At 41.0% G+C, this 27,410-nt stretch overlaps 1 protein-coding gene across 2 annotated transcripts in view; it reads right to left on the reverse strand.

Annotated features, from left to right (window-relative positions):
* The window catches only part of galnt18a (UDP-N-acetyl-alpha-D-galactosamine:polypeptide N-acetylgalactosaminyltransferase 18a), a 215,994-nt gene that overhangs the window by 11,525 nt on the left and 177,059 nt on the right, over positions 1 to 27,410 (reverse strand). The window contains exon 10 of one of the 2 annotated variants that reach the window (XM_061721205.1): positions 11,584 to 11,748. In XM_061721205.1, the coding sequence (XP_061577189.1) occupies positions 11,584 to 11,748 (165 nt within the window). Of the gene's footprint in view, positions 1 to 11,583; positions 11,752 to 27,410 lie in introns of both variants that reach the window. The other variant, XM_061721204.1, reaches the window with a different exon arrangement.

Raw genomic sequence — 27,410 nt, forward strand, 5'->3', positions numbered from 1 at the left:
GCTGGGAGCAAAGCTAGCTTTTGCTGCCAGCTCCTTCAGCTGAACACTGCCGTGTGTTTACGCCGACTTCCGAAGCAACATGGCTATGCCCCGCGGGAAGAAAAACAGACTTCAAAACCAGTCTTCAGAAACCAATGGGTCATGTGACCTGATACCTTTATGTCTATGTATACACCGTGTTGATAGCGATTGGGATGAAAAGACCTGAACCGACTCTTTGGTCCTTTTATCATTTTTTTCTTTTAATTTCCAACTTCTTCAAATGTACTAGCAGCAAAATGTTTCTGTTCTAAAAGGTTCAAATGAGATGCGTCAACATGATTTATGTTCATGTGAGAGATTATGCTGCTCTCCGAATACATGATTTATTTTTCTTGCCTCCATAAAGGCTCCTGAAGGCCACTTTTGCAGGGCCCTCTCTGGTAATGGAGACGTGTCAGTGATCTGGCCCCGAAAAATCTACCTGGAACTCCTGCAAGTGGAAACGCACCTAAAAACACTTGTTGAAGAGCAGCTCCCATCTGAGAGGATTGTATAACAATGACTAACTCCAATTAAACCCTACGGGTAGCCCCTGATAAATGGGTCTGTAAATGTAATCATGTTTGCTAATGCAATTTCAATTTCAAGCCTCTGAATATTGTCTTTTTTTTTTTTTTTTTTATAAATTGTATTACGCTGATAATACCTGCTTTGACATTTTCATCTTCCACATATTTCTCTTTCTTAGTGTTGCATACAGTGCAGGGAAAGATTCAAGATCCACTTAAGCAGTCACAAGCATCTTTTTGCTCTTCTTTCTGAAAACTAGTCCATTGGCTTTCTCAAAGTGTGCGACCTCCTGAATGACTTCCACCAAATGTATTTAAGAGTCTGTGCTCTACCTCTGGGCTTCCCTGAAGACTGCAGCTCATACTCTGTGTGCATGGGCTGCGTAAGTGTATATATACTGAAATGATATGCATTTCCACATACAGAGACCAACATTTGGCATTTATTCAGCATTTTGTCCTCAACTCTGCCGTGAACTCACCTGTCAATCTGCAGAGTGCAGAGTTCGACCGTGCTATCGATTGCCTGCTATTAAGGCAAGAGTGCCTGTTAATCAGTTGGTCGGTCGGGCCGTCAGCCGGTCGGCCATCACATAGACAGGCACTTGCTTGGGCTTGCAAGTTGGGCAATCTGTCAGCCGGAAGTTCAATCGAGTCATTTACATCAAAGGATGAGGTAAGTGGAAGGTAAGACTATAGAGGCTATATAGTCTATAAGAATATAGAGAAATAGCATGTAACAAGTGCATGTGAAAGTTTGTTTTCTCTACTTTTTGATAAAAAATTTGGTTAAATTCAGAAAAAGTTGGGGGGGGGGGTTAGGATTAAGTGTAGCACTTTTGTTGTCACTGTGCAATGAATAGTGAACATATTTCAGTTTGATATAAGGAAGGAACAGCCTCCTGCTGTATTTAAGTGGGTTGTTTTGGCAATTCATCCATTTATTCCAACCTCAGTCACATATTAACAGTATTTAGCTATACAAAATAAATGCAAAAGCACTGCATCAAATTTCAAAATTGTTTTGCTGTTGTGATTTTTCCACCACTGATTTTTCAGAACTCCAGTGATACCATGGCCCCTGCACGGCCCCCTGTTTTAATAAACCACACAATTCTTACAAATTACCACATCAGGCTTTACTTGGTTTGTGTAAAACTTTTCAATATTTCTCCGGCGTCTTCGGCGAGTTTGTACATTGCTTTCATCAAACTGAGAGTGGAATTAGAGTGATAAGCAGCAGATTACAAGAATGTATTATTTTATTTATTTATATTTAATTTTACATTTCATAGATCGAGTCTATGTTAGCATCAGTCAGCAGATAGCTAGCTGTCATCACTTTAGCTGCTTACAACTAGCACTTGCAGTGAATTTGACAACTAAGGTGTGAATCTAAAACTAAGAAAGCTAAATGACAGTCTTTGGCTGCGGCTGGGGCTAAGGGCTAAGTGGAGGACTGGCAACAGCCGGGGCAGCTAGTCCCCCAGTTCTTCTAGTTGAGCGGACTTCACCTCAGATTTTCCTGGGAGCCTTCCAGGTTGACTAACCAGATCACTAACCAACAAGCAGCCGATTGTGCACCGCTGCAGCGACCGCTAGGCCTTTCAGCATCTCAATCTGATAGTAGCCTACTTGTTTAGGATGTTGTTTTGAACTGAAAGGAGGATGGGTGGACATTCATCCATCCATCCATTTTCTATACCGGCTTCATCCTTTGCAGGGTCACGGGGGTCACCTGGAGCCTATCCCAGCTCATTTCAGGCAAGAGGCAGGGGTTACACCCTGGACAAGTCCATTGCAGGGCCACATACACAAACAACCAGGCACACTCACACTCACACCTACAAACAATTTATACTCAACAATTAACCGACTACGCATTTTTGTGGACTGTGGGAGGAAGCCGGAGGACCCGGAGGGAACCCACGCAAGCACGGGGAGAACATGCAGTGGACATTCAATCAGAATGGAATATAATGTAATGCTAGTTAGCATCACAGGTTCCAGCTTCCAGGCTCGCTTGTTCCACCCATTTGCTCATTTATGGATCGACCAGAGTTGGCCGTCAGCTCTGACTAACATGGCGCTGTCCAGAGTTCTGAAACAGAGGCTTCTAAGTGACTCTTCAGAAAACCTGTGGATGTAATCCACGCGGATTTCTCCAGTTCTTTGTATAAAGTCTATGCGGAAAACTGAATTGAGATAACATCCAGCTTATTTGAGTTCAGTGCCATGCTTCACACAGTTCACACTCTCAACCATAAGGCACTGCTAAAAAATTAACACATGCACTATGAACTGTGATTTCATTGAATGTGGTTAAACTATTTGGGGTCAAGGACTCACAAAAAGCTTCTCACAAAATGGTAAGCCAAGATTTAAGAAGTTTGAGGTCAATTATAAAGAGCAGTTGTATGAGGTTTCTAAAAAGTACTTGCAAAACAAAGGATGTTTTAAATGTTTAATGGATTTTTCATATAAAACAACCCCTAATGATCCCAGTTTTTGATTATATCAATGTCAATAACTTCAGTCTAACAAGTCAAAGCACAGCACTGAATTAATGAAAGATGCATTTGTACAGTGGAGAAAATATGAACCGGTGTTTGCAGTGAACAGAAACTCAGGTGCTTATCCAAGTAATTACAATAAGTCAAACATAACCACATATCAATGAAACTGCACAGTTCTTCAAATCGTGGGGGTTAAATATCATTATTTTTGCTATATAACGTGCAATTATCTAAATCATAGATGCAGGGAAAGCTATACAATGTGACAGTGGCCCAATGGGCCAGCTTAATAAAAAAAAACAAAAAAAACACCCAAGACACCTACATTGATGTGAGTAGTTATTTCCAGTGCTGCATTCACTTCTCAGTTTGGTTAGACAAAATTGACTGTGATCAATATTAAGAACTTTAGTTTGTCTTAATGTTTCTGCTTTGATCTCATCTTCACTCAGGTATCTGAGTGGTTTGGTCTGACGATTAGGCTTTGGCTCTGCCCTTGTACTGTGCAGGGACACAAATGAATTGCAAGAGCATTGCAATATGAAACCTTTTATTGGGCTACCTGAAAGTAAGTGGTGCCTATACATAATCAAATAAAAGTACTGCGAAAAAATAAAAAGGATGTGTAAGAAATATTTACTTTAAACCCCCATATAATACCTGCTGGAGCTATAAAAAAATATGTCCAGCTACATTGGTTCAGTGTGAGTGAATTTCTTTCTTTCACTCTCCTTCTGAAGGCTGTTCCCTCAGGGTCAAGCTTAGTTCAACATTGTAAAAGATCCAATTATCAATAATTCACAAATACAGACTCCCTGCTCTAGATTAGATGCTGGCCCTGCTGTTTGCTCCCCGTCTGTCCAGCACTGCAAACACCTTTGTTTTTGTTAGGTTTTTATTCTCTGCTGATCATTTATCTGGTCATTCCCTGCTATTCAGCCTCCAAACTACTCCAACTGCAACCTTTTTTTTTTAATACTACTGTACCTTCTGCTCCTTCTCTAAGTTTCATCTTTTTCTAAGCATGGGGGACCTCTGATTTCCAAAGATTTACTGCTGCATGTCAGCAATATATCTTCAAGAGCAGTGAACAGTTCTGAGTTTGCTGTGAGAAAAAATTGGGACAGTCGGAACTCCAAGTCCGCAAATATCACTGAATAAAACTTTAATGAATGAAATTAATTTCTCTGATGCATATACAGCTGAGTATTTAAAGATATGCAAATCTCCCATGGTCAGTTTAAAAACTGGGACTTACAAACCTCCAAGCAGACGAGCTCTTCTAACGCTTGAAGGTAAGTGGGGCTAATCTTCATTTGTTGTATGCATTTGGCATCTGCTTTCAAAGTCTTGCACAGCTTAATTACATAAACTTATGGTCATGTGAAAAAAGAAATCATAGTAAAAAACATGACAAATCAGATTAGCCTTATTCAACTTCTTGTACTGAAGACATTGTTATATAAATGGGCTTCGAGTGAGCTTTAACAAATGAAACTGCACAGGATGGACTTAAATAGCTTTGAGTTGAATCAAAAATAAATCAGATGATTATATTCCCTTTAATGTTTGAGAAAGCTTAATGTGAAAATGTGTTTATATTGTTACTATGAAGCACAAAATTGAGAACAGGACATATTGGTAATTGCAGAGGAAGAACAGGAGAATTGAAGGGTGTCTGCTTCTCCCTTTAACCCTAAAGTGCTGTATAATTAAACACTAAATGGGGATACTTTAGGCATTTGTCCCTGAAATTGCTCTGTAATCACAGGGTTACAAATGCAGAACAATTATAATTTTTTTATTCACTTGTAAAAAATATTCATATTTATATAAGAATAAAAAATACTGCATTTCTTCGCTCTTCATTGAGCATTTTAGTGTTGTGAAGTATGATCCACCACCATACACGTGATCCTGTCAGAATTTTAGAACAGCATATCAGAAACTCTGGCAGGAGGTATCATTACACCCCCTTCGTCCCCGGTTGGAGCTGGATTTTCTTTGTTCGAAAGAAAGATAAAGCCCTAAGACCATGTATTGATTATGGTGGTTTGAACCAAATAACTGTTAAAGACAAATACCCTTTACCCTTCATCTGGTCGGCCTTCTAACGGTTCCCCACAGAAGACTCATAGCGAAACTGAAGGCCTATGGTATTGATGGGAGAGTCGTAGACTGGGTAAGGGACTTTTTAAGGGATAGGAGACAGCGCGTAGTGGTAAATGGAGCAGCCTCACAGTGGAGACGAGTGACGTCGGGAGTCCCACAAGGCTCCGTGTTAGGCCCTGTGCTCTTCGTTATTTATATAAACGATCTACCCAGTTCAGTGAAATCAGATGTATATGTTTTTGCAGATGACACAAAAGTATTCAGAATCATCAACTCCAATCAGATCTTGACAGGGTGAGTACCTGGAGTGATACTTGGTTACTGAGACTGAACCCTGAAAAGTGTAAGCATCTAAATATTACAAAAAAAGGTAACAGTAATGTAAACTATAAAATTGTAGACATAGTGGTCAAACAAATACAGGAGGAAAAGGACTTGGGGGTCACGATTGACAGTACATTTGAATTCCAAACCCACATCTCAGATAAGGTCAAGAAGGCCAATTCCATGTTGGCTATAATAAAAATAACTTTTTTAGATCTTAATAGTGAAGTGCTGTTACCATTATATAAAGCTCTGGTGAGGTCTCATTTAGAATATGCTAACTCTGTTTGGAGCCCTTACAAAGTTAAATACATTGAAAAAATTGAGGGTGTTCAGAGAAGAGCTACGAAACTAGTCCCAGGTCTGAAAGGGTTGTCCTATGAAGAGAGGCTAAGAGCTCTGAAACTGCCAACCCTTGTATACAGGAGACACAGAGGGGACATGATCGAAGTATACAAGCTTGTACATGAGATATACGATGCCACAGCCGAACCTATTGTTCAGTTCTGGAACAGTACATATGAACTGAGAGGAAACTCTTTGAAGTTGTTCCCTCAAAAGTGTCACTCAGAGAAGAGGAGGAACTTTTTCACACTGCGCGTGGTCAAAGAATGGAATGAACTTCCAGAGGAAGTCGTGCAGGCCCAGTCTGTGAACTCTTTCAAGAACAGACTGGATAGGTTCTGGTCAAACAAAGACTTTTTGTATGATTTTAGAGCTGCAGTGTTGTGCAAGTTCATACTTCTGATGAACTAGTTCAAAGTTCAGTTCACATAGTTTAAAAATGAACAGTTCACGTTCATAGTTCACTATTTTCATTTTGAACTAGTTAAAATTCAGTTCATTTCAATATTTTTAGGTGAGAAGTACGAATGAAACGCGCCCCCCACCGTATACCAGTGGTCTTCAACCCTGGTCCTCAGGACCCCCATCCTGGTCCTCAGGACCCCCTGTCCTGCATGTTTTAGATATTTCCCCTCAGAACCCTGATATAAATGACTGTCATTAACAGACTTGTGCAGACCTGGATGACAAGCTGATGACGGCCATTAATTAGAATCACGTGTGATGATGCAAGAAAACATCTAAAACATGCAGGACAGGGTTGGAGACCCCTGCTGAATACAATCATGTATTGTCCTAGTGGCGTTTCAACTTTATTCAGAGGCTGTAAATCTCCAACATTGTAGTGCATTATCAATTTGTCTACCTGTTACTGGGAAATCAGACCTCTTGGTCTTTCTGGAAACTTTTTTGATTGTTAAGGACTCGCAGATATTTTCTCACACTGGACGGATGCTTTAACTCCACATGACGTTTCAAATTTGAAGTTGACGAGGCAGACGTTCCGACTTGTTTTCTCAGTGCAGGTGGACATAATTTGCACAGAAAGGTTGGATTTCTACCGTCTGACTCTTTGGGAGACGATGTGTAAAATTCCCGCAGATAATGATAAGCGGATCATCATCTGACGGCTCGCTCACGCTGCGTCTGCAACGTCTCTCTTCACCTGTCAAGGCTGATTTATGGTTCCGCGTTAAATCGACGGCGAAGACTACGGCGTAAGGTACGCGGCGACGCGAACCATACGGTCTGCACGCCGCGTACGTAGGTGTAACGCGGAACCATAAATCAGCCTACATTCGTAAAGACTGCACGGGGCTCGTCGAGCATTTTAAATGTGCGCGCCGCCCGCTGGTGAAATAAGAAGGATTATTCCGTAATAATTGGACGTAAACAGTGAAGCTCACATAATCTGAACATTTCAAATTCCAGTTCATGATCTGCAGAATGAACAAGTTCACGTTCAAGTTCTTTATGTGTAAATATGTTGCGTTCAGTTCAACGTTCTCACAGAAATGAACGTGTTCAATGAACGCGTTCATTTGAACGCGTTCATGCACAACACTGTAGAGCTGATAGGTGATGCAAAATGGAATCAATTAATCTGTGTGTGATTTTATGAAATGTTTTGAATGTAAATTTTAGTCCTATGTATTTATTGTAAGTTATTCTTGATACCGATGTAAAGGACACATGTCCTGTATATGTCAATTTATTATTAAACTATTATTAAAATGTTCTGGTCTCTGGAAAGATCCTAGAGACAACTTCTGTTGCAATAGACACTATATAAATAAACTGACTAGTTAGAGGGAGCTCAACTCAAGCTCCCTGCTTTCCTACATATTCATCCCACCTTTCATGTGTCTCAGATCAAACCTGTTTCTTCTAGCCCGTTGTGCCCTCCAGATGATCCCTCGCCACCTGTCTGGGTCATTGACGACATACCAGCGTACACTGTCTGCCAGATCCTGGATGTTCCCCACTGTGGTCGTGGGTTGCAGTATCTTGTGGATTGGAGGGCTACGGTCTGGAGAAACGCTCCTGGGTACTTCGTAGCTCCGTCTTGAACGACCAGTTAATTCTGTGGATCCTGGACTCTCTCACTAAGAGGTCCCAGAGAGTACTGGTCAACATTTCCTTCTCAGACTTCTGTTTTAACTCGACCGGCTCCCCCCAGGGCTGTGTGCCATCACCCCTGCTCTTTATCCTATACTGATTCGTGCAGACCCACACAGCCCAACTGGTCAAATATGGTGACGGCACAGTCCTCCTGTCGGGACCCTCACATCACCTCGGACCAGCTCTTCAGGAGTTCGTAGAGTCGTGCGACAGCTCATACCTGGAACTGAATGTCAGTAAACCAAGGAGACGTGATTTATTCCAAGAAGCAGAGGGACCTGGCTTCAGCAGCCACCACCATCATCCATGGGAAGCCAGGAGAGCTGTTCAAGGAGCTCAGATATTTGGGCACCATCTTTGATAACCTACTGAAATTCTCCTTCAAGACACTCTCGGCATGTGCCAGGAACGTCAATACCTCCTGAGGAAACTCAGCTCCTTTGGAGTCATCAAACACATTCCACAGACTTTTTACTTACAGTAAGTGTTTTAAGGGCATCATCACCTTCTCAATAACCCGCTGGTTCAACTCCATCAGCCTCCACAACAGAAACCGATTGTAGAGCACTGTTTCAGTCTGCTCTAAGATCATTGACATGCCCGTGAGAACTCTTGCTCACATTCATGACCGACAGACACTCAACTTGGCAGTAAGAATCCCCAAAGGCCCCCCACACGTCCTCCACTCAGCATTCCAGCGGCTCCCCCCTGGACGGCGGGTCCGCTGCCCTGCCTGCGGACCTAGAGGAGGAAGGCCACCTTCGTCCCAAAGCCATCCACCTCCTCATCTCCTCCACACACACACCTTCTATCTCCGTCCGATTCTTCTCCAGTTCACACAGAACCATAGTACAGTTATCCTCCCCTTGCCCCCCACCCCCACTCACATACCAGAGACTCTTGGTTGTTTTATTTATTACCCATATAACCTCGGCTATAACTTGTAAATATATATATCCCTGTAACTACTGTTTACGACCACATTTACACTTTAGTCACTTTACTTATTCTGGTGTTGGTCTCCATGGACATTTTGGAGAGTAAACTAAAGTTTTAAACCACTTTACTGTAGATGTACTATACTGTATGTGTGGTCACTGGAAGACCCGGCAGTGACCTGAAGCTGGATTGGAAGCAGATTTCTTTACAGTATTCCTCAAAAACCAATTGTATCCTTTATTTCATAGCTACACTCCCTCTCGACAGCTCCGCTCAGCCAGTGAAAGACCCGTGGTGCTTCCACCACAACGTGGCATGAAATCAGTAGCTAGACTCTTATCCTCCATTGTTCCCCGATGGTGGAACGACCTTCCAAACTCTGTCCGATCCGCAGGGTCTGGACCTACTTCTTAAGAGCAAGCTAAAGACTCAGCTCTTTAAGGAGCACTTCTGCTGTTAGAACTTCTCTGCTCATCAGAACTAGTTAGAAGATCCAACTCTTTTCAGCACTCAGCACTGAGAAAGCTGCATGCACTTAAGACAAGATGATTTTATGGTGGTGTCTTGTAAGACGTAGCTTTCTTGTATAAAGGAACTGTTGTGTTGGGTGGGAAGGGAACAAGCACAAAAAAACCCTAGCACTAGCAGGGCAGCACCATGTCTGGTCTGACCAGCACTGATGCAGCTGGACCCTCCTGGGTGATTTCTTGCTTGTGTTGTTCTCTCAGATGTAAATCGCTTTGGATAAAAAGCGTCTGCTAAATGAAAGTACCGTATTGTCCCGAATATAAGACGGTGTTTTTTGCATTGAAATAAGACTGAAAAGGTGGGGGTCGTCTTACATTCGGGGTCTAGACGTTATACCCATTTACACCACTAGATGGCGCCAGATATCTTTAAAGCGGATGCTGAAATTTACTCCCCAGGCCAAAGCAAACTCCTGTCACGAAGAAGAAAAATAAAAACAGCAGTAGCATGAATAAGAAAAATAAAAAATAGCGGTAAGAAAGAAAAGAGAAGAAAATAACAGAAGAGACAACAGAAAAGGAGAAACGTAGCGACAATCTGGAGAAAAGTGGGTGGAACAAGTTATGATGCAAACTTCAAGATCATGATTTGAATGAGGCAAAATAACAGGCTTTTTCTCTCGAATATATTGTTATAATCATTTGTTTAAGATGTACTGTAATTATTTTCTGTATAAAAATTTAATTTGGTGTTTAAAAAGTCTTTTTTCAAATTTGAGTCTTGAAAAAGAGGGTCGTCTTATAATCAGGGTCGTCTTATATTCGGGCCAATACGGTAGTAGTAGTAGTATTAGAAGTAGTAACGTTCAAATGCTGACTGATAGCTCAGATAACGTTTGAAGGCAAAAATCACTTGGGGGTTAATAATTTTAACCATATCCATTTTTATTTAATTTTGTATAAATAAAATGTAATTTTTTCATTTTACATTCAAAAGTCATTCAAGTAGGAGTCTTAATAAATTATGCAATCATTGGTCAGCATTTTGGGAAAGTGCTCCATAACTCCTTGGGGGATAATAATTTTGACATTTCCTGTAAGTGCTGGTAAGAACCGGGAAGTATTTTGCCATTACTGAATCATACAACGAAATTACACTGGACGCTCAGAGGGATTACAAGGTAAATGTTAAGCTGTTATACTGTAAACTGTGGGACATGTGAGGCAGTGTTACCTGTTTAATCTTTCCAATGAAACGTCTTAAGTTTGACCTGAGGCACGTGATCATGACACCAACTTTTCTCTTTTCATCTTCGAATTTGAATCTAACATTTCATCCTCTCCCTTAGAAAGACATAATTTCATCCCAGGTCCTCATTTTTGAAACTTCAAACTGAGAAAACTGACATCTTTCCAAACCTACAGGGATAAGCCTAATGGGTTTCAACATTGACTTCTGACATGAATCTGAAGTGGGATTTCTCACACTCGATGAAGCTAATTAGGGGGCCATTCCCCTGCCAGTGAGCCCAGTAGCTGCAGATACCGACAGAACTGGAGAGCTGCAGGATAGTGAGATGCTATTGTTCTCTAAAGACGCTGGACTAAAAGTGAGGAAAGAGAGACAAGGCATCTTAATCGTGATAAAATAAGTCTTATTTCTTTCCAAGACAAAACAGTATGCAGGCATGTAAAAAAAAAAGCTGACAAACTGGAGAGGCCTAGAGTTTGAATACAGTAGTGTTTTCCTTTTAATATTTATCCAGCTCCCTACTCTCTTCTGTCACACTTTAAGGCAACACTAAAAATGTGAAGATTAAAATAAGTGAGCTTTTCTAAAAGTCATCAATTGTGGATGCGTGAAAGCTTATTATCCAACTAATACAGACGTGAAAAAGCTTGTTGTGTAAACAAAAAGGGAACGAATGATCTATGCTTTGACAAAGTAGGAGAGGTGTTCTGAGACAAAGCAGGGAGGAGGAGGAGGTCTCACTCCCACTCTTTAAAGGAGCACGTGGAATTCCTGCATCAAAGTTAGAGCTACTTCCAGAATACCAATAAGAAAACTAGTTTGATCAAAGTCTGCAAACATCTCCACAGAGCAGCTGAAAGGACTGAAACACATGCAAAGCCGAGGTTTGTTGTGTCTTTTTTGTGCACGGTTCTACAACTGCGTGTCTTTTTTCTTTGAGTGTTGCTGAACCTCACCTGAGAGAATGTCCAGGTGAGCTTCATGTGCTTGGTAGCTGCGTAGCTGCATTCCAGCAGCCGGGGCCTGCTGTTCACGTCCACCAGACACTTGTTGTCGTCGTCATCGATCGTTGGGCTCAGCACGCCCAGGTGGAGCTGCTGGTTGCTGGTGAAGTACACGTTCTGCTGGGAAACACAAACTTAGATTGAGTTGGAAAGATTATCCAACTATATCTGATGATGACAACAGCAGCATACAAAAATCACATTATGTCATCTGATATCTCATATCTCTCTTTGATATCTCCCTCCTCTCATATATCATGTCATATCATATGAAATTACAGCTAAAGGAATACTTTAATCACATGCGTAGGAGGGTGAAAAGGCAGTTATCCAAAGGGAGAAAAAAATAGAAGACCCACATTACTTCTTGATGTTTTGTGTCTAAGTGTCTATACGTAGAAAATAGGCTGCAACATACATTCACACGTCAAGGCACACTGTCTAATTGTGATACAATTCCAGTGTGGTAAAGATTTGATCTTATAGTTCAAATTCATAACTACAAGTGACTTGCATGAGACATTCATCCAAACACACCAGCCCCTCAGAAACTGCATGCAACTGCAGCAGACACATTTCAGCATGTGTCCTTGTATTGACAACAACAAAAAATGTCCTACTGTTGGCACCACATTGAAGTGGGAGAGCTGGTTGAGGCAGGACAAACACTTCAGAACGGGAGTGACTGCAGCTATCATTGGTGACATTTAGCTCCAGAGGACGACAAAGACTCAAAATAGAGAAAATTGATTTTCGTTGCAGAATTGTGGAGTTTCATGCCAGGCATTCTAAACCAGACGCAAGCCTTCCCCTGCGGGAATGTGCACGGCGAAAACGAAAAGGGAAAACTCTGACACTGATACATCCCTGCAGAAATGTAAAATGCTCATCTAACTGTCAGAAATGTTCAAAATCACACCACGATCAAAACGCGAGGCTTCGTTCTCTCACCAACAGCTCTGAACTTTTATACTTTAAATACTTTTATCTTTTTCAAAAAACCTGAGGAAAAACATCACACTTAAGATGTAGTTTAACACTGTGGGTTTTAACCTTAATGCTGCACCTTCCAACAGTAGGGTGTACGTTTCTCAGCAGGGCTGCAGAAGTGGGTGCCACACAGCGGCAGATCTAGGATCTTTCTAAGAAAGGGGCCTTTAAGGGGCCCATTTCCCACATAGGGGCCAATTGTTTTTCCAACAGTCTTTCACATAATTTAATAATTCAATTTAGGACAAGATTTGACTTATTTTAAAGCTATTTTACGTCTATTTCTCGGTGAATGGCAATGAGATTTTAGCTTTAACAGCCCTTGGAAAAAAATTACATACAAGTGATTTCTTTAGACAAGAAGTGTGAACACTACAGATGACATTGATTTAAGGAAGAAAACACTTCTCATGTCACAAGTCTCTCTGGTTTCTTCTGTGTAACTGTTCCCAGTCCCCCTCCTACATGGTTTAGATGTTATTTTAAGAGGTGATCCTGAAGACCCTGGCATGTGCATTTCACCTATGTGGACGTCACATGTTGGGTTACCTCTGGTGGCAATGGAAGAGAGAGCAGTTACAGCCAGATATTATCATTATTATTTTCCTGTGAACGTGCATGTGTGTTTTTCTGTGTAATCATCCTGCTGAATAAATAATGCACTCTAAATACAGTCTTTCTTTTCTGTTGGCCTTTAACTTAGTCTAAGTGAGGGTAAATATGAACAAATTGGTGTGTAGGTTAAGAAACATGCCTCATCGGGTAAATACATTATTTAAACTCTTTAAAATCTAAAGCTTTCTAGGTTTAGATTTTAAATAGTCTAAATAATGGCTGTTTTACGCCGAGTCTTTTGTCCATCTCACTGGTAAGAAGCTGAATCAGCTCTTCTCCAAAGATGTGTTTGAAGAGCTTTTCTTTAGCTCTTCAGATATTTTCTTACAGAACTTGTAACACAAACCTTGAATTCAAAAAGTACCAGCGAGAGGTTTTACCCCAAAACTAACTGACTGGGAGGTAATACATTTGAGAGGACCCTAAACTACCTCGGTAGGCTGCAAGGCCAAATATTTTTGATGGCTAAAGTTTTCCCAGTCATATTTCTGCCTTTTTATTTCAGGGATTTCACAGTGAACGTCCTTCATAGATAATGAAATCTCAACTTTAAGGTGGATTTCAGGAAAAGCCACTATTGCCTGCAAGCAGAACCAAACAAAAAGCTACAGCTTTGCAGTAAGTTACTGTATATTTGTCAATTAGCCACAGGAACTACTGTAAGTAGGCTAAATCACCAACGCTTCTGTGTTATTGTTCAGTATTATCATTTTTTTTAACCCAACCTGCAAAATTTTCAAAGTCGCTAAACAACACGTTCACTTTGTTGTGAGAAATAAAGAGGGCACCTGAGGATGATCTAATTAGGATGAAGAAGAGAAAGGGATAAAAAGGAGGAACAAACATCCAGTGGCAAGAGAGGAAGAACCGAGAAGAGGTCAGGGGGAAGAAATAACGAATTCTTGCTAAATATTAGCAGAGGATACTTTGCATACCTGGAGAAAAAAAACGTGGAAGAAAAAATTATAATGAATGCAAATGTTGGCCCACTTCTGAAGCCCGGAGCAGCAAACCAAAACACATACCTTAAGTAGATGAATCAAAGTGAGACATGGACGAATAGAGGACAAGTAAAAAATGTTGAAATCAAGAGTAAGGCACAAATATGGCACTGCTCACTGCAAGCTCTGTGTGTGTGTGTGTGTGTGTGTGTGTGTGTGTGTGTGTGTTACTGGGACAGTCTGAAAGCTCAGAAGAGGTAATTGATGAGAGTCATGCCTTACAGGAAAAGGACATGTCTGGATCCATTATCATACTGCAAAACAGCAGAATCTTTCAGCTGCTAGTTAAAAACATGAGGGATGTGGGAATTCAAGCAGAAGGCTCCACGCCATCCCCTCTCCTGCCACGGGCGCGTGGAGTCACTGATAGAAACTCAGCACAGACAGATAACGAACTCTCTTTGCAGACGTGCATGTTTAACGCGCGTGGGCAGGATCACATCCACTGCAGCTCCATACCTGCCTCACTCACCTGCCAGCTCCGCCTCCTCATCTGTTACTATGGTTTCTCCCGCCTTCCACACCTGCTCCACATCTGCAATCAGCCCTGCTGCTACTTCAGCCCCTCCACTCCCAGCCAGTCACTGCCGGGTTGTTCTTTGCTTTATTTCCAGCACTCACCCTTGGACTGATCCCCCGGTTTCAACCCTGCCTGTTCGCCTGTCTCAGACCTGGTGATCACCTCAGCCTTCTGTCCCCGACCACCAGTTCTGCCTGAGCGTGTCTGGTTTCTGTTTGCCTGCTCCCTGGGCTGCCTGGTGATTCAGTTCCTGTGTTCCAGCTTCCAGATCTGCTCAGCACTCGGACCATTCATATTTGCTCTCCTGCCTCTGAGCGTAACTACGATCTTGAGGACTGAACTCTGCTCTATTGCCTGCTGTGAGGTCGGCTTTAATAAAGACTCCGTGCCGTTGTGCTGCACTTGGGTCCACCACACACCCTTGTCAGGCAGGGGGGATTTCTTTCTTTTTTTTTAAGCAATATGTGGATTACTGGTGTTTAAAGAGCATATTGCAGGTTGGAGATCCCTGTGAATCAATGTGTAGGAAAATAATGTAGGAACTGAATTTTCATTGAAATACGCATAAATATATACTACAGTGACCTCTGGAGTTGTTTTTGTGAGAGTATTTTACTTCCGCATCTGAAAAAGCTGAACCGGAAGTGACGTGACATCAGGGAGCGCGGTGAATTCAACAATAGGAAAAATAATGGATCTTATTGTTAGTTGTGACACTGAAGAGGTTGTGAATGTGTATTCACACCAATATGACGGGCCACAGCCTTATAATTACGTTACCCGTTAGTCCCCCCACGTTCTTTTGATTGACAGCTGAAACTCGCTTTTTAAAAGGCTGATTTATGTGTCCGCGTTACACCAACGCAGACCCTACGGCGTAGGTTACGCGGCGACGCACAGAACGCTGCGTGCGCTGCGTACCCTACACCGTAGGCTACGCCGTCGATTTTACGCGGAACCATAAATCCGCCTTTATTCACTACAGCACCTGCCCGTGCTCCTGAAAGAAACTCCGAAAATAACTCCTAAAAGATGGGTGAGTACTTGTAATCTGTCTACGTTTGTACTTTCTAAACAGAAAACAGGCTTATTATCTTCTCTTTTTTCTGATTAAAGCATCCGAAATAGCCGGGTATTTTTAAAATCGAATACTTCCCCCCCTTCGTTTATCCACATTACATCGTTGTTAAAAAAAAAAAAACCTTCCACACAGAACCGAAGATCTGCGTTTTCGACCACTTTCATAAGCATTCCAAACCTGTAGATCATCTGGTCTTCCAGCCTCCGGGCCGCCTCTGTTGCGCCGCTTCCCCGGGATCCGCGCCTCCTCCTCGGATAACGAGCTGGAGTTTCCCTGTGTCCGCCGCGGAGCTGCCGTGTTAATCGACGCAGCCCAGCTGCAGCACAGCTGCAGCCCTGGGGAAGCTGCACCGCTTCCCCGGGATCCGCGCCTCCTCCTCGGGCAACGAGCTGGAGTTTCCCCGTGTCCGCCGCGGAGCTGCCGCGTTAATCGACGCAGCCCAGCTGCAGCCCTGCTGCGCGTCGCCGCGTACCCTGCGGCGTAGGCTCTGCGTCGGGTAGCAGAGACCATTTATTTAATAAATAGCTTGGAGGACAGATGGTGGATCATCTGCAGTTCTGGATCGCACGTTAGACGTCAGACTCAGAGCAGATTTGTTGTTGTTTTGGAGCATAATGTGACGTTCGAAAAACGCAAAACTCCGGTTGTCTCTGTCTACACCAGGTCTACACGCATCTACATAAACAGAGTTTTCAAAAATCTTCCCTTTGCCTGGAGTTTTTTTAAACATTCGTTTATTTGCGTTTTCATGTGGATGACAGGTCAAAACGTAGGAAAATATCTTCGGTTTAGCAGATACCCGGCTACGTGTGTACGGGGTCTGGGCAGTCAGATGGAGCAGAGCTGTGGAGACGTCTCCCCAGTGCTACGTCATATGACGCGGTGGTCGAAAAAAAAAGCGTTTGTAGGAGCTTGGCTAAAATCAGCCACTTTTTCCTCTGAATAAGTGCCCTTATGTCTTGTAAAACATATTAAATCCTACATTAACTTCTCACATAGTCATTTTCTCATAAGGTCAGGTATCATTTTTGAAAAAATTCTAACCTACAATATGCTCTTTAAGTTAAACTTAATAGGGTGACTTTTTGACTAAAATAAGATCTCTGGGCAATTATAAAAGGATGCCAGTTTGATTAACACTGCCAGATTCACTGAATATACTAAAAGAAAAAGTTGTCTATGTTAGAAAAAACCTCAGGTTTACGGGGGAAAGGCTCTTTTAACAAAGGAAAAAAAGAAACAGGATTATGGGAGGAATTAGTAGGAATCTTTTTAGAAGGCAGGCCATGTAACCTTAACCCTTACCCATTAGTTATTAAAAGCCAGTTATTTAGTTTAAATGGATAAATCTGAGTTTAGATGCATAAAACCTTCCTCCCAGCAAGTAAAATTAAATAGTTTGTGACCAAACAAGTTAAAGTATGCATGGACAGCTTTGGAAACTACTGCCAAACCTCCCGAGCCCCCGACAGCAACATTTTCACTTTTTAAAACTAACCACTCCTCAGTCCTAAGACATTGTTTTTGACTCTTTTTTTCCCTCTTTCAGAAAACTTTTAAAATGCCTACTAAAACCTTTTATTTCTCAGTCTCTGAAGAAAGAAGAGACATGAAATTAAAAAAGCGGTTGAGCGCTGCTTTTTGAGAAATGATCAAAAGTTCAGGGGACTTGCTGCGTATGCGCCACTCCAGGCTTCAGGCAACACAAAACCAGACAGATGTTACATCAGAACTGGTTTAACAGCAGCTGTAAGACTGTATTCCATCTGTGGGTATTTTATTCTTCAAAACATTTACAGAAATCTGCGGTGGACTGGCGACCTGTCCAGGTTGTAGCCCCGCCTCTCGCCTGTAATGAGCTGGGATAGGCTCCAGCAGACCCCGTGACCCTGCACAGGATAAAGCGGGTATAGGAAATGGATGGCTCTACAGAAATGTAAAATGCGTATATCGTAAAAGGTCCATGGGTGTCGGTTTGTTTTGAACAGTACTGGAGACAGTAACAATCAGCTTAAGCTCTTCTAATTTTCTGAAGTATTGTGGACAATGACATATTCTATCTATTGTTGCTGTGTAATATGCATTTGCATCATGTAGGCATAGTCAATTAAAAGATCTGCATATTCAAAACTGAATTTCTATTAAAAACACAGACTGGTGACTGCCAGGAATCGCACTCAGAATGAAAATTTCAAACCTTCACACTATGCTGCTCATGATGGCACAAATTCAGTTCTTCAAATCTTTCATCCAAGAAGTAAAATCTTGAGGTTATATTTATCTTTTGTCAATATATACTTATGTTGTGAAAGGAGGCAAATTTGCTTTACATCAGTTTGTGAAAGTTAAATCAAAAAGTTGTCAGTCAAGAGATTGCAAACAGATGAACTATCTGCATCTGCATTTAAATAATAAAAAATAATACTGAACTTATGTTTGGATGTGGTCCAGCAGACTTTCCTTTTAAATTTTTGGGTCCCCTTACGCCCGACATTAAGTCTTCTGTTAAAAATCTTGGGGTAATTTTGATGATAGGCTAAAATTTGATCGTCAAGTGAGCTCAGTTATAAAAAACGTTTTTTATCATTTAAGCATTTTATCAAAAGTAAAAGGCCAAAAAAGATCTGGCGACTGTAATCCATGCTTTTATTAACACCAGACTGGATTATTGCGACTCTCTTTATTTTTGCCTGGACCACTCACTCTTGCACCGCCTAAAGCTGGTACAAAAAAGGAAGCTGCCCGCCTCCTTACTGGCTCCTGTCCTGGCTGTTGCTTTTAGAATAGATTTAAAAATGTTATTGATTGTTTTTAAAGCTCTTAATGGACTAGCCCCCCAATATCTGACTGACCTCCTCAATACCCAAAACCCTGCCAGGTCATTGAGATCCTCCAATCAGCTGCTACTTTAAAAACCTCAAGTGATCGTGCAGTTCGAACATGAAACGGCAGGTTATTCCAGAGGCCCCGAGGCTCTGGAATAACCTGCCGTTTCATGTTCGATCTGCACGATCACTTGAGGTTTTTAAATCAGCTTTAAAAACACACTTTTACTCCCTGGCTTTTGATTAGTTTTAGTGAATTCTGGCAATATTTTATTTCAAACACATTCTATTTTTTAATTATTTTAGTCCTATTTTTTATTTCATTGTATTCTTGTATTTTGTACTGATCTTATTGTACTTATTTTATCTTTGTAATATATGCCTTTTATTCCGCTGTTTTTAACTATACAGCACTTTGGTCAACCTTGATTGTTTTAAACTGTGTTTTTTCTAAATAAAGATTGAGTTGAGTTGAGTTACAGGATTTCCAAAAAGTGGTGACAAAAGAGTCACATTAAAAAGTGGTAGGAACACTTTGCCAGCTGCCCCGGCGACATTGATGTCTATGCACAAATCAGTACCGTCAGTGACATGGTTTAAAAGTCCTCAATCAGTCCACCATTAGGGAAATAAAAGCAGCAATGTGAACCAGACACACGGCAAAAGAAGGCTTTGACTGGGCTGGATGGTTGGGACAACACAGGAAATATGACTTCCTGTTTCATATTGATAATTTTGGTTTCAGGTCAGAGTTGTAGATGGTTATCATTAAATATAGAAATCCAACCTTCACGTAGTGGTAGTATTAACCCAAACCAAGAGCCTTACCTGCACCTGAAGTCAGTTTAGACTTTAATATTTTGTATTGTGGTGATAAGGTCCTGCAAATCTAAATAGCTGTGCCTGCATATTACAATTTAATTTGGACGACCTGTAAACATTAGAAATCAATCTGAAAACTCTCTCTGGGGTTTGATTTAATGAGGCTTCTGTGTTTGTTTTTCCAGACATCGATTGGATTCATTTTTACCGGAGACACGTGTTCGCTCGCCAGGCTGGCCATGTATTTTGCATTTTGTTTCGCAAGGGCGCATTTTTTATCCTCGTTGCATTCAAGAGAGAAATAATGGGAGGAAATGATGGGAAATAACAGCAAAAATAGAGTGAAAGGAGTTGATTATGTATTCTGTTGGAATTCCTGGGATCACACCACGCAACTGGCAGTTTTGAGAGGAAAATTTCAAAATCTCTGAAAAGAAGGCATAAACACAACAGCAATGATTTACAAGTGCCATACACAGGGCTCCATTGAAAGCGTGCAGACTGGTCTATTATTAGTTCCTGTTTGCGGTGACAGCTATCACTGGATTGCTTTGATTCAGAAGAAAATCGTGATGATTCTTTGGCAGCTTTTGACATGAAATGCTCCGAAAGCATGCTTCCTTTTGACTGAGTTATAACTCTGAGAGGCTGTTTGATTTTTTGACATCTAACTTTCTAAATTGTTCCCACAAACCTTATGTCAAAGCATTTTTTTCCCCTTTCACGTTTCTGATTGTTTTTCTTTGCCCCTTTGATTAGGTGAGTGCTGCGGATTAAAAAGCTCCGCTTCCGTCTGCATTCGTCGTTGACTTTTCGACCCGCAGCCAGCTGCTGCTGCTGTCTATGCACACGCCTGCCACACGTTCACATGTGACATTTTGATGAAAGTGGGTGCTGTTGTAAGTGGAAATGGGAAGCGGAAAAATAAAAACAAAAAAGATGACTTGAGGTTAATGGAAAAGCATAAAGCTTTCTTTTCTTTATTTACCCATTTGTGACAATTTTTTTAGATGTGTTGTGACAGATCTTTTTATTCATCGGATGTAATCTTGACAGGAGAACAAGTGTGAAAATAAACTTCATGCTACATTTTATTAAATAAAAATGTATTATGTCTGAAAGCAGTAGGGCTCTCTAGTGCATCTCAACCCTGCAATCTCTATGTGAAAGTGACTAATGACACAATTGGCATTAGTGACCCGAGGCAGACAGACTGAGTGTGTTACTGTACCTCGTCTTACTTCAATAGTAACTTCCTCCAAACGCAAGCTTCTGGATATCTTATTATATGTAGCTATGAATGTACTCAGATGGTCTTATCAGTGGGGTTTCCCTCAGCCATCTGCTGTGATTGCATGGAGACAACACGAGGACAACAGCTGCAAAAGTGTGCCAAGGCATAATGAGGGGTTTTATATGGATGAGGAGGGGAGGAAAAGGAAGAGGAGGGATATCTGAGGGGGACCGAGAGAGAGGAGATGATGAGGTTAACTCAGGAAGAGTCCTCATATATCATAACAGGTTACAAACTACTAAGAAAAAAAAAAAAAAAAACCCTTTCCCATCTCTATTATTAGCCAGCTCGCGCGTACACACGCACGCGCACACACACACAAACACACACAAGCCCATTGCAGTATCAGATTGGCTGGCGTTTTAATAGACACAGTCATTTTGAAAATGGATTACTTCGGTGCACTGACAACCGTTTCAATATCTCCATTTTACAAACAGCACTCTTTAATGATCTGAAAAATTAACGGAGGGGGTCCTCTGCTGCTCGTGATGCCGTGGGCACATTTTAAATAATTGACTGAGCTTGCTGGAAGTTTCCACTTTGTATTAATATTATGTATATACGAGAGTGGAGTTGGGCTCCAGGAGGAAGTTGTTGTTGTCTCTCTCATACAGATGATTAGACACAAAGCAAACCTCATCACACATTAATCTTGACTCATGTTTCAGTTTTCAAAAGTCCAGTAATTGGGTTTATCTGACCCACTGAATCAATGAAAAGTTTTTCAAGTTTGCTAATTAGTTTGGTATTAAAAAGAATCTCTGCAGAAATAGCAATCTTAAATCAGTGATAGCAACCAACCTTCCCCAAGCTGATTAATCAATCTCTTTAACGGAAGGAAAGTCTAGGGGGGGAAATATTTCCATATTTCTAAAAGGAGAGGCTCCATTTTAAATAATGTAATGTGTGATGAAACTGTTTGAGTTACTTGATTTCCTGCCAATGACAAACATAAAATTGCAAAACATTTCAGGCAGCTTTTTCATTTCTGCCTTCTGGACATTTAGAACATTCAATATCCTACAAAAATTAAGTTGTTTTGACATCCAAACACACACACATGTATTAATGTTGCTGTGCTTCCAGCGAGAGGTTCCTGCACATCCATCCACAATCCCTTCATTAGATAGAATAGCTTATCAGCAGGAGATGTTTCAACTTAAAGCACGGATATCATTTCAATGAAATGCTTGGTTGTTTTGTTTTCCGTTTGTCTCCTCTTGCCTTAAACAACCTCCTGAACAAGAAATGACTGGATGGTGTCGTCAGCCTCCCATAAGTCCTCATAAAGGTAGAAAAGTGAAAAACACACACATATATATTCACACACACTAACTCTTCCGTGGTAAATAGCCTCACTGGTCTAATTTTCAGACTTTATTGATCAGGCCACAAACCAATCTTCTTAGCAAAGCTAAACCAATACTGAGGCAAAGATCACATTTCTTAATTCCCAGTGCAATTTCTTACAACTGTGTCTAATAAATATCCCATCTACACATTGTGGTGTACACATCAAAACAACCATGGCATTGTGTGTGTGTGCATATATATATAATACACACACACACACACACACACACACACACACACACACACACACACACACACACACACACACACACGGGAGACATGGAGAACTAAGGTTCGTTGCAGTTCCTCGACTGACCACTAGAGGCTGGCTCCAAAAGACAGTCAATCTCCTCTGACGTCCATGTTAAAATATCCAACTTCAGAACAGAAATAAACATCTTTACAGCATCTGCGACTTATATACACATAATAAAATCAGTAAATGTACAAAATAATTCGACTCTACAAGCAAATGTTACTTAATGAGTTTATATGTCATAAAATTTGTCATACTTTGTTTTTCACTGGCAAATTTGAGCAGCTCTGGCTGCAGCCAGCGAACTCAGACCTTTCCTGTACAAAGTTGTGGACACAACTTTTGGGAGGATGATAAGAAATAAGATGAAAGATATTTTGGCCGGGGCGGCTTTGATATTTTCGACCCACATCAGTGCCTGATTGGGACACTGCTGTTGCTCCACAAGCACAATTACGGGTCAAAGTCCATGTTTCTCCCCCTTTGATCACAGAAAATAACGGACTGGCGTTAGGGATAATATTTGATTTTGATTCAAGTAAGAGAAAGCAAATATTAACAGAAGAAAGTCTATTCGCAAGATGGAGAAAGACAAATATTGATGGTATGAGACTTGCAAAAATAAAACAGAGGGAGCTGACTGAAACGTGGCAGGAGAGTTAATGCCTCTGAATCTTTTAATCAATGTGCTTCCCTTTCTGGTGAATATCTGATTTTTACATCAAGCTCTCCGGATCTATTGAGTTATCAGGTGTCTGAATAACTGTCAGAATTGATCTTAAAGAGCTCGATAATGTCTTGCTATCCAGCGCAAAGGGAAAGTGTTTCATTGAAAGCTGGTTTCATGTCAGATGGCTCTGCAGTGGTCGCGGGCAATTATCGGCTCTGGCTCCTTGGAGCATTGATGGAAACACAGCACCCGTGTTCACGGCTACTTTTCATTTGTATTTGTGAACTGCAAGATGAGAATCTGCACCGCAGCTGGTAGCTAGACTCTCGGTGCCTCTTTTTAGACGGAGAGTCAAAACAATAAACTAGCCTGATTATCTCAGAAAGCCGTGCTTATGCTGATGCTGTTGTTAATCAGTCAGCAGGGCACATTATGCTACCATCCCTGTGTATTAATGTTACCATGCAAGCAGGTTTTGTCCGCAATCAGACTGATGTATCATGAAGGCAGCACTCGGGTGATGAGTAGTCGTATTGGTAAACCCTTATCACATCTTAAGCAGCACTTTTCTCAACATTCACAAGTCATTTCCCTACTTTGATATCTCCTCTTTGTTGAGCTGATCCCTTCTCCTCTTTCTCATCATCATCTGCATATCCTTTCAAGGTTTACTCCCCTCGTGTGCATCAAATGGCTGAGAAGGAAAATGATTAATAATTTGCATCGCTGGAACTCAACAAATCATCCGGGATTCAAGATCATATTCATCCATCCGCTTGGACACACACAAAAATAGAGTAATTCTGATCAGAAACAGGAGAGCGCTCAGAGGTAACCTCAGGGACTGGATGTATCAGAACAAAGGGATCTGAATGGGAAATAAGAAGGACTTTGGGGGATACCATTGCAAAAGATCCTCCATGTGAATAAAGAATGAAATGTCGGAAAAGCCTGATAGAAGACCAGAGGAATATAAGAGTCTTTGATGTTCGCTGTGAGACGCTTCCTGCTGCTTTTTCCTCTGCATCCTTAAGCTCATGACTCCATAACATAGCATCTTTAACAGGGTTTTTTTTAAAAAGAAAATAAAGCTGGTGTTGTTTTCACAGTCAGTCAAAGAAGGGTTAGTCCCCGAAGCCTCAAATTTGCAAGGCTATTGCGACTGTATTGAGTAGCAGCTTAAACATGGAATGTATTGTGACATTTCTGCAATGCAGCGGTGTAGGGAGCACTGTCATCTCACAGGAAGAAGGCTCCTTCCTGTACCTGTGCTAGTATTCTAATAGAAGTCCGGCTTCCTCTCACAGTCCAGAAACATGACGGACCATGAGGCCGACTGATGATACTAAACCAACCACAGGCATGTATTTGTCTGTGTGGGGTCCAGTGACTCGTCCAGGGACTATCCCACTTCTGGCCTGGTTTCAGCTGGGAGAGGCTCCAGCCTCCCTCTGTTAGTGTTGTTTACTTTGTGTGGAGTGTAATGTATGCATGCCCACCATTAATTCAAAAGGCTCTAAAGGGATTAGTTCCCTTTGCCGATTCCACTGTTATCTTGAATCATCCTGTCAAATGCACTGAATCTCTGTTATCTGAAGACAAAATACAAAGCAATTGCTCAATTATGTCTTGCTCAGGCATCACTTTTCTTTTCTTCAATTTAATTTTCTTGTATGTGCTCAAAATTAAAGCGAATGTATCTTTTTTTTTTTTATTGTTTTACGTATTTAGACATCGGTTCCCCAACAGGCTGCTTGTTTTATACAAAGTGCTGCAGCTGCCCCTCGATCTGATACCACTAACTACATGTGCTAAATCTTCCTGTTTGACCTGGAGCTCAGACATGCTTGTAACTAATGCAACTGTGCAAAAGCTGTGGAGACCATTTTATGAGGTGCCGTGAGGGACATAATTCTGAATTAGTGTTCATAAACACATATGAAATCCAAAACCTTTTATACACACAGGTGAAATGCTCTTACACATACAACTGGAAATGTTCATAAACACATATGAAATCCAAAACTTTTTATACACACAGGTGAAATGCTCTTACACATACAACTGGAAATGTTCATAAACACATATGAAATTCTCACACTCACTTGTGAAATCTCTCAGACACACAGGTGAAATGCTCTTATACATACAACTGGAAATGTTCATAAACACATATGAAATTCTCACACTCACTTGTGAAATCTCTCAGACACACAGGTGAAATGCTCTTATACATACAACTGGAAATGTATCCACTCATACAACTGAAATGTGCTCACAGATACTACTGAAACGTTCTTACACAAACTAGTGAAATTCTTTCATATTCACTAGTGAAATCTTCTTATATTCACAAGTGAAATTCTTTCATATTCACTAGTGAAATTCTTTCATATTCACTAGTGAAATTCTTTCATATTCACTAGTGAAATCTTCTCGTACACACTACTGAAAATTTCAGTAGAAACGGAAGTCATTCCAGTAGAAACGGACGTCATTCCAGTAGAAACGGACGTCATTTCAGTAGAAACGGAAGTGAGTTGTTTAGCGCGATTTCTTTTGTTTTTTTACTGGCAGTTATTTCGACTTATTGATATAGCAATGTCTTCTCAGCAGCCAACAACTCTGACTGAAGCAACATCTTTATTGAATAGTATATTGGCTTCAGCCGAAACTATAAGGACCCTGTCAGGTGTCACAACTGCGGGGCTACAGCCCCCCCCGGTGACTGCGAGTACAGATGTGCTGGATGATCGCCTCACGTCACTGTTCCCATCCCGGCAGCCTCGTCAGAGCATCCCGTTAGCGACGGCAGCCATGGGTTTGAGAACATGCACGCCACGTTACCAAGCTCAACAGAGCTTTGGCTCATGGAATACTGGCAGAAAGAGGAAAAGGTTATATAAAGACCTTGAGTTTAGCATCGTTTTATATGTCCTTCAAATATTATCTGATTCTTAAGAATACTGATGTTTTCAACATGTGCACGTGTGTATGGTAAACTGGCTAACTGGTCATTAGAGGTGGGTAGAGTAGACAAAAATTGTACTCAAGTAAAAGTACTGTTACTTCAGAATAATATGACTCAAGTAGAAGTAAAAAGTAGTCATCCAAATAATTACTTGAGTAAAAGTAAAAAACTACTTGGTGAAAAAAATACTCAAGTACTGAGTAACTGTTGAGTAATGTCTTATTTATTTTTTAACACAACCATTCAAACAGAAAAAAGTACAAAATAATCATCTTCAGGCAAATTAAATCAATAAAATAAAATTGTTAAAAAATAGCTTAAATTAAAATAATCTTAAAGTAAATTCAAGTACTTTAACGAATTACAAAAATAAAATTACAGAATAAATAAAAAAATAAATTAAGGCAAACAATGAAGACACTGCATACTGTTGCTGGTGTTTCACACCGTTTTTAAAGTGAACATGCTTTTAATGTGTTGTCCTTTTTCTTCTGCGTCTGCATGGTCTGCATTGCTGATGAGTGCCATTTTCGATTAATTTTATCTGTAGACAATCCTATAGATCCATGAGACAATCCTGTCCCGCCGACTGAGGTTGAATATGGTCACGTGACGAGACTACACGGCGCAACTACGTTTGATTGGTGAAACACAGTCACGTGGTAGAGCCTGGCGGACCTCTCTCTCTCCCGCTCTGACTAAAGCCTGATTTATGGTTCCGCCTTAAATCGACGGCGTAGGGTACGCGGCGACGCGTACCCTACGCCGTATGCTCTGCGTTGGTGTAACGCGGAACCATAAATCAGCCTTCAATAAATGCGCCTCTCTCTCTCTCTCTCTCTCTCTCTCTCTCTCAGAGAGAGAGAGAGAGAGAGAGATTGACGCGTACGCGGAGGGGATAAAAGAAAAGTAACGAGCTCAATGTAGCTTAATGTAGCGGAGTAAGAGTAACAGTTTCTTCTTCACAAATCTACTTGTACTGTTCTCCCCCAACGCCTTGCCAGGGTCAACAGTCAGATAACTCCTCTTCAAAGCAAAACCACGGAGAAAAGTTCTGATTCCTTTGAACTTTTATGATTGATACGATGAAGTAGGGTAAAACTAGGAAAACAGAATAGAATACAGTCTATTTAGAACAAATATACAATAAGGTAGACTTAAATTATATACAGTCCGTCAGAGTAACGTCAGAGAGACGTCAGGTTATTATTTACCTTAACAGAGAAATGTGGATTATGTAACATTTATAACCAGCTAATAATAACCAGAATATTTCTCAGCATTAAAATCATCCACAAATGTAATTAAAAACATACCAACGATGCTTTAAAGGCAATCTTGAGGCTCTGAGTTAAACGCTCTCTCCCTGGATCGCGTT

Source organism: Cololabis saira, chromosome 5 (assembly GCF_033807715.1).
Source record: "Cololabis saira isolate AMF1-May2022 chromosome 5, fColSai1.1, whole genome shotgun sequence".
In the NCBI taxonomy this organism is placed as follows: domain Eukaryota; kingdom Metazoa; phylum Chordata; class Actinopteri; order Beloniformes; family Belonidae; genus Cololabis; species Cololabis saira.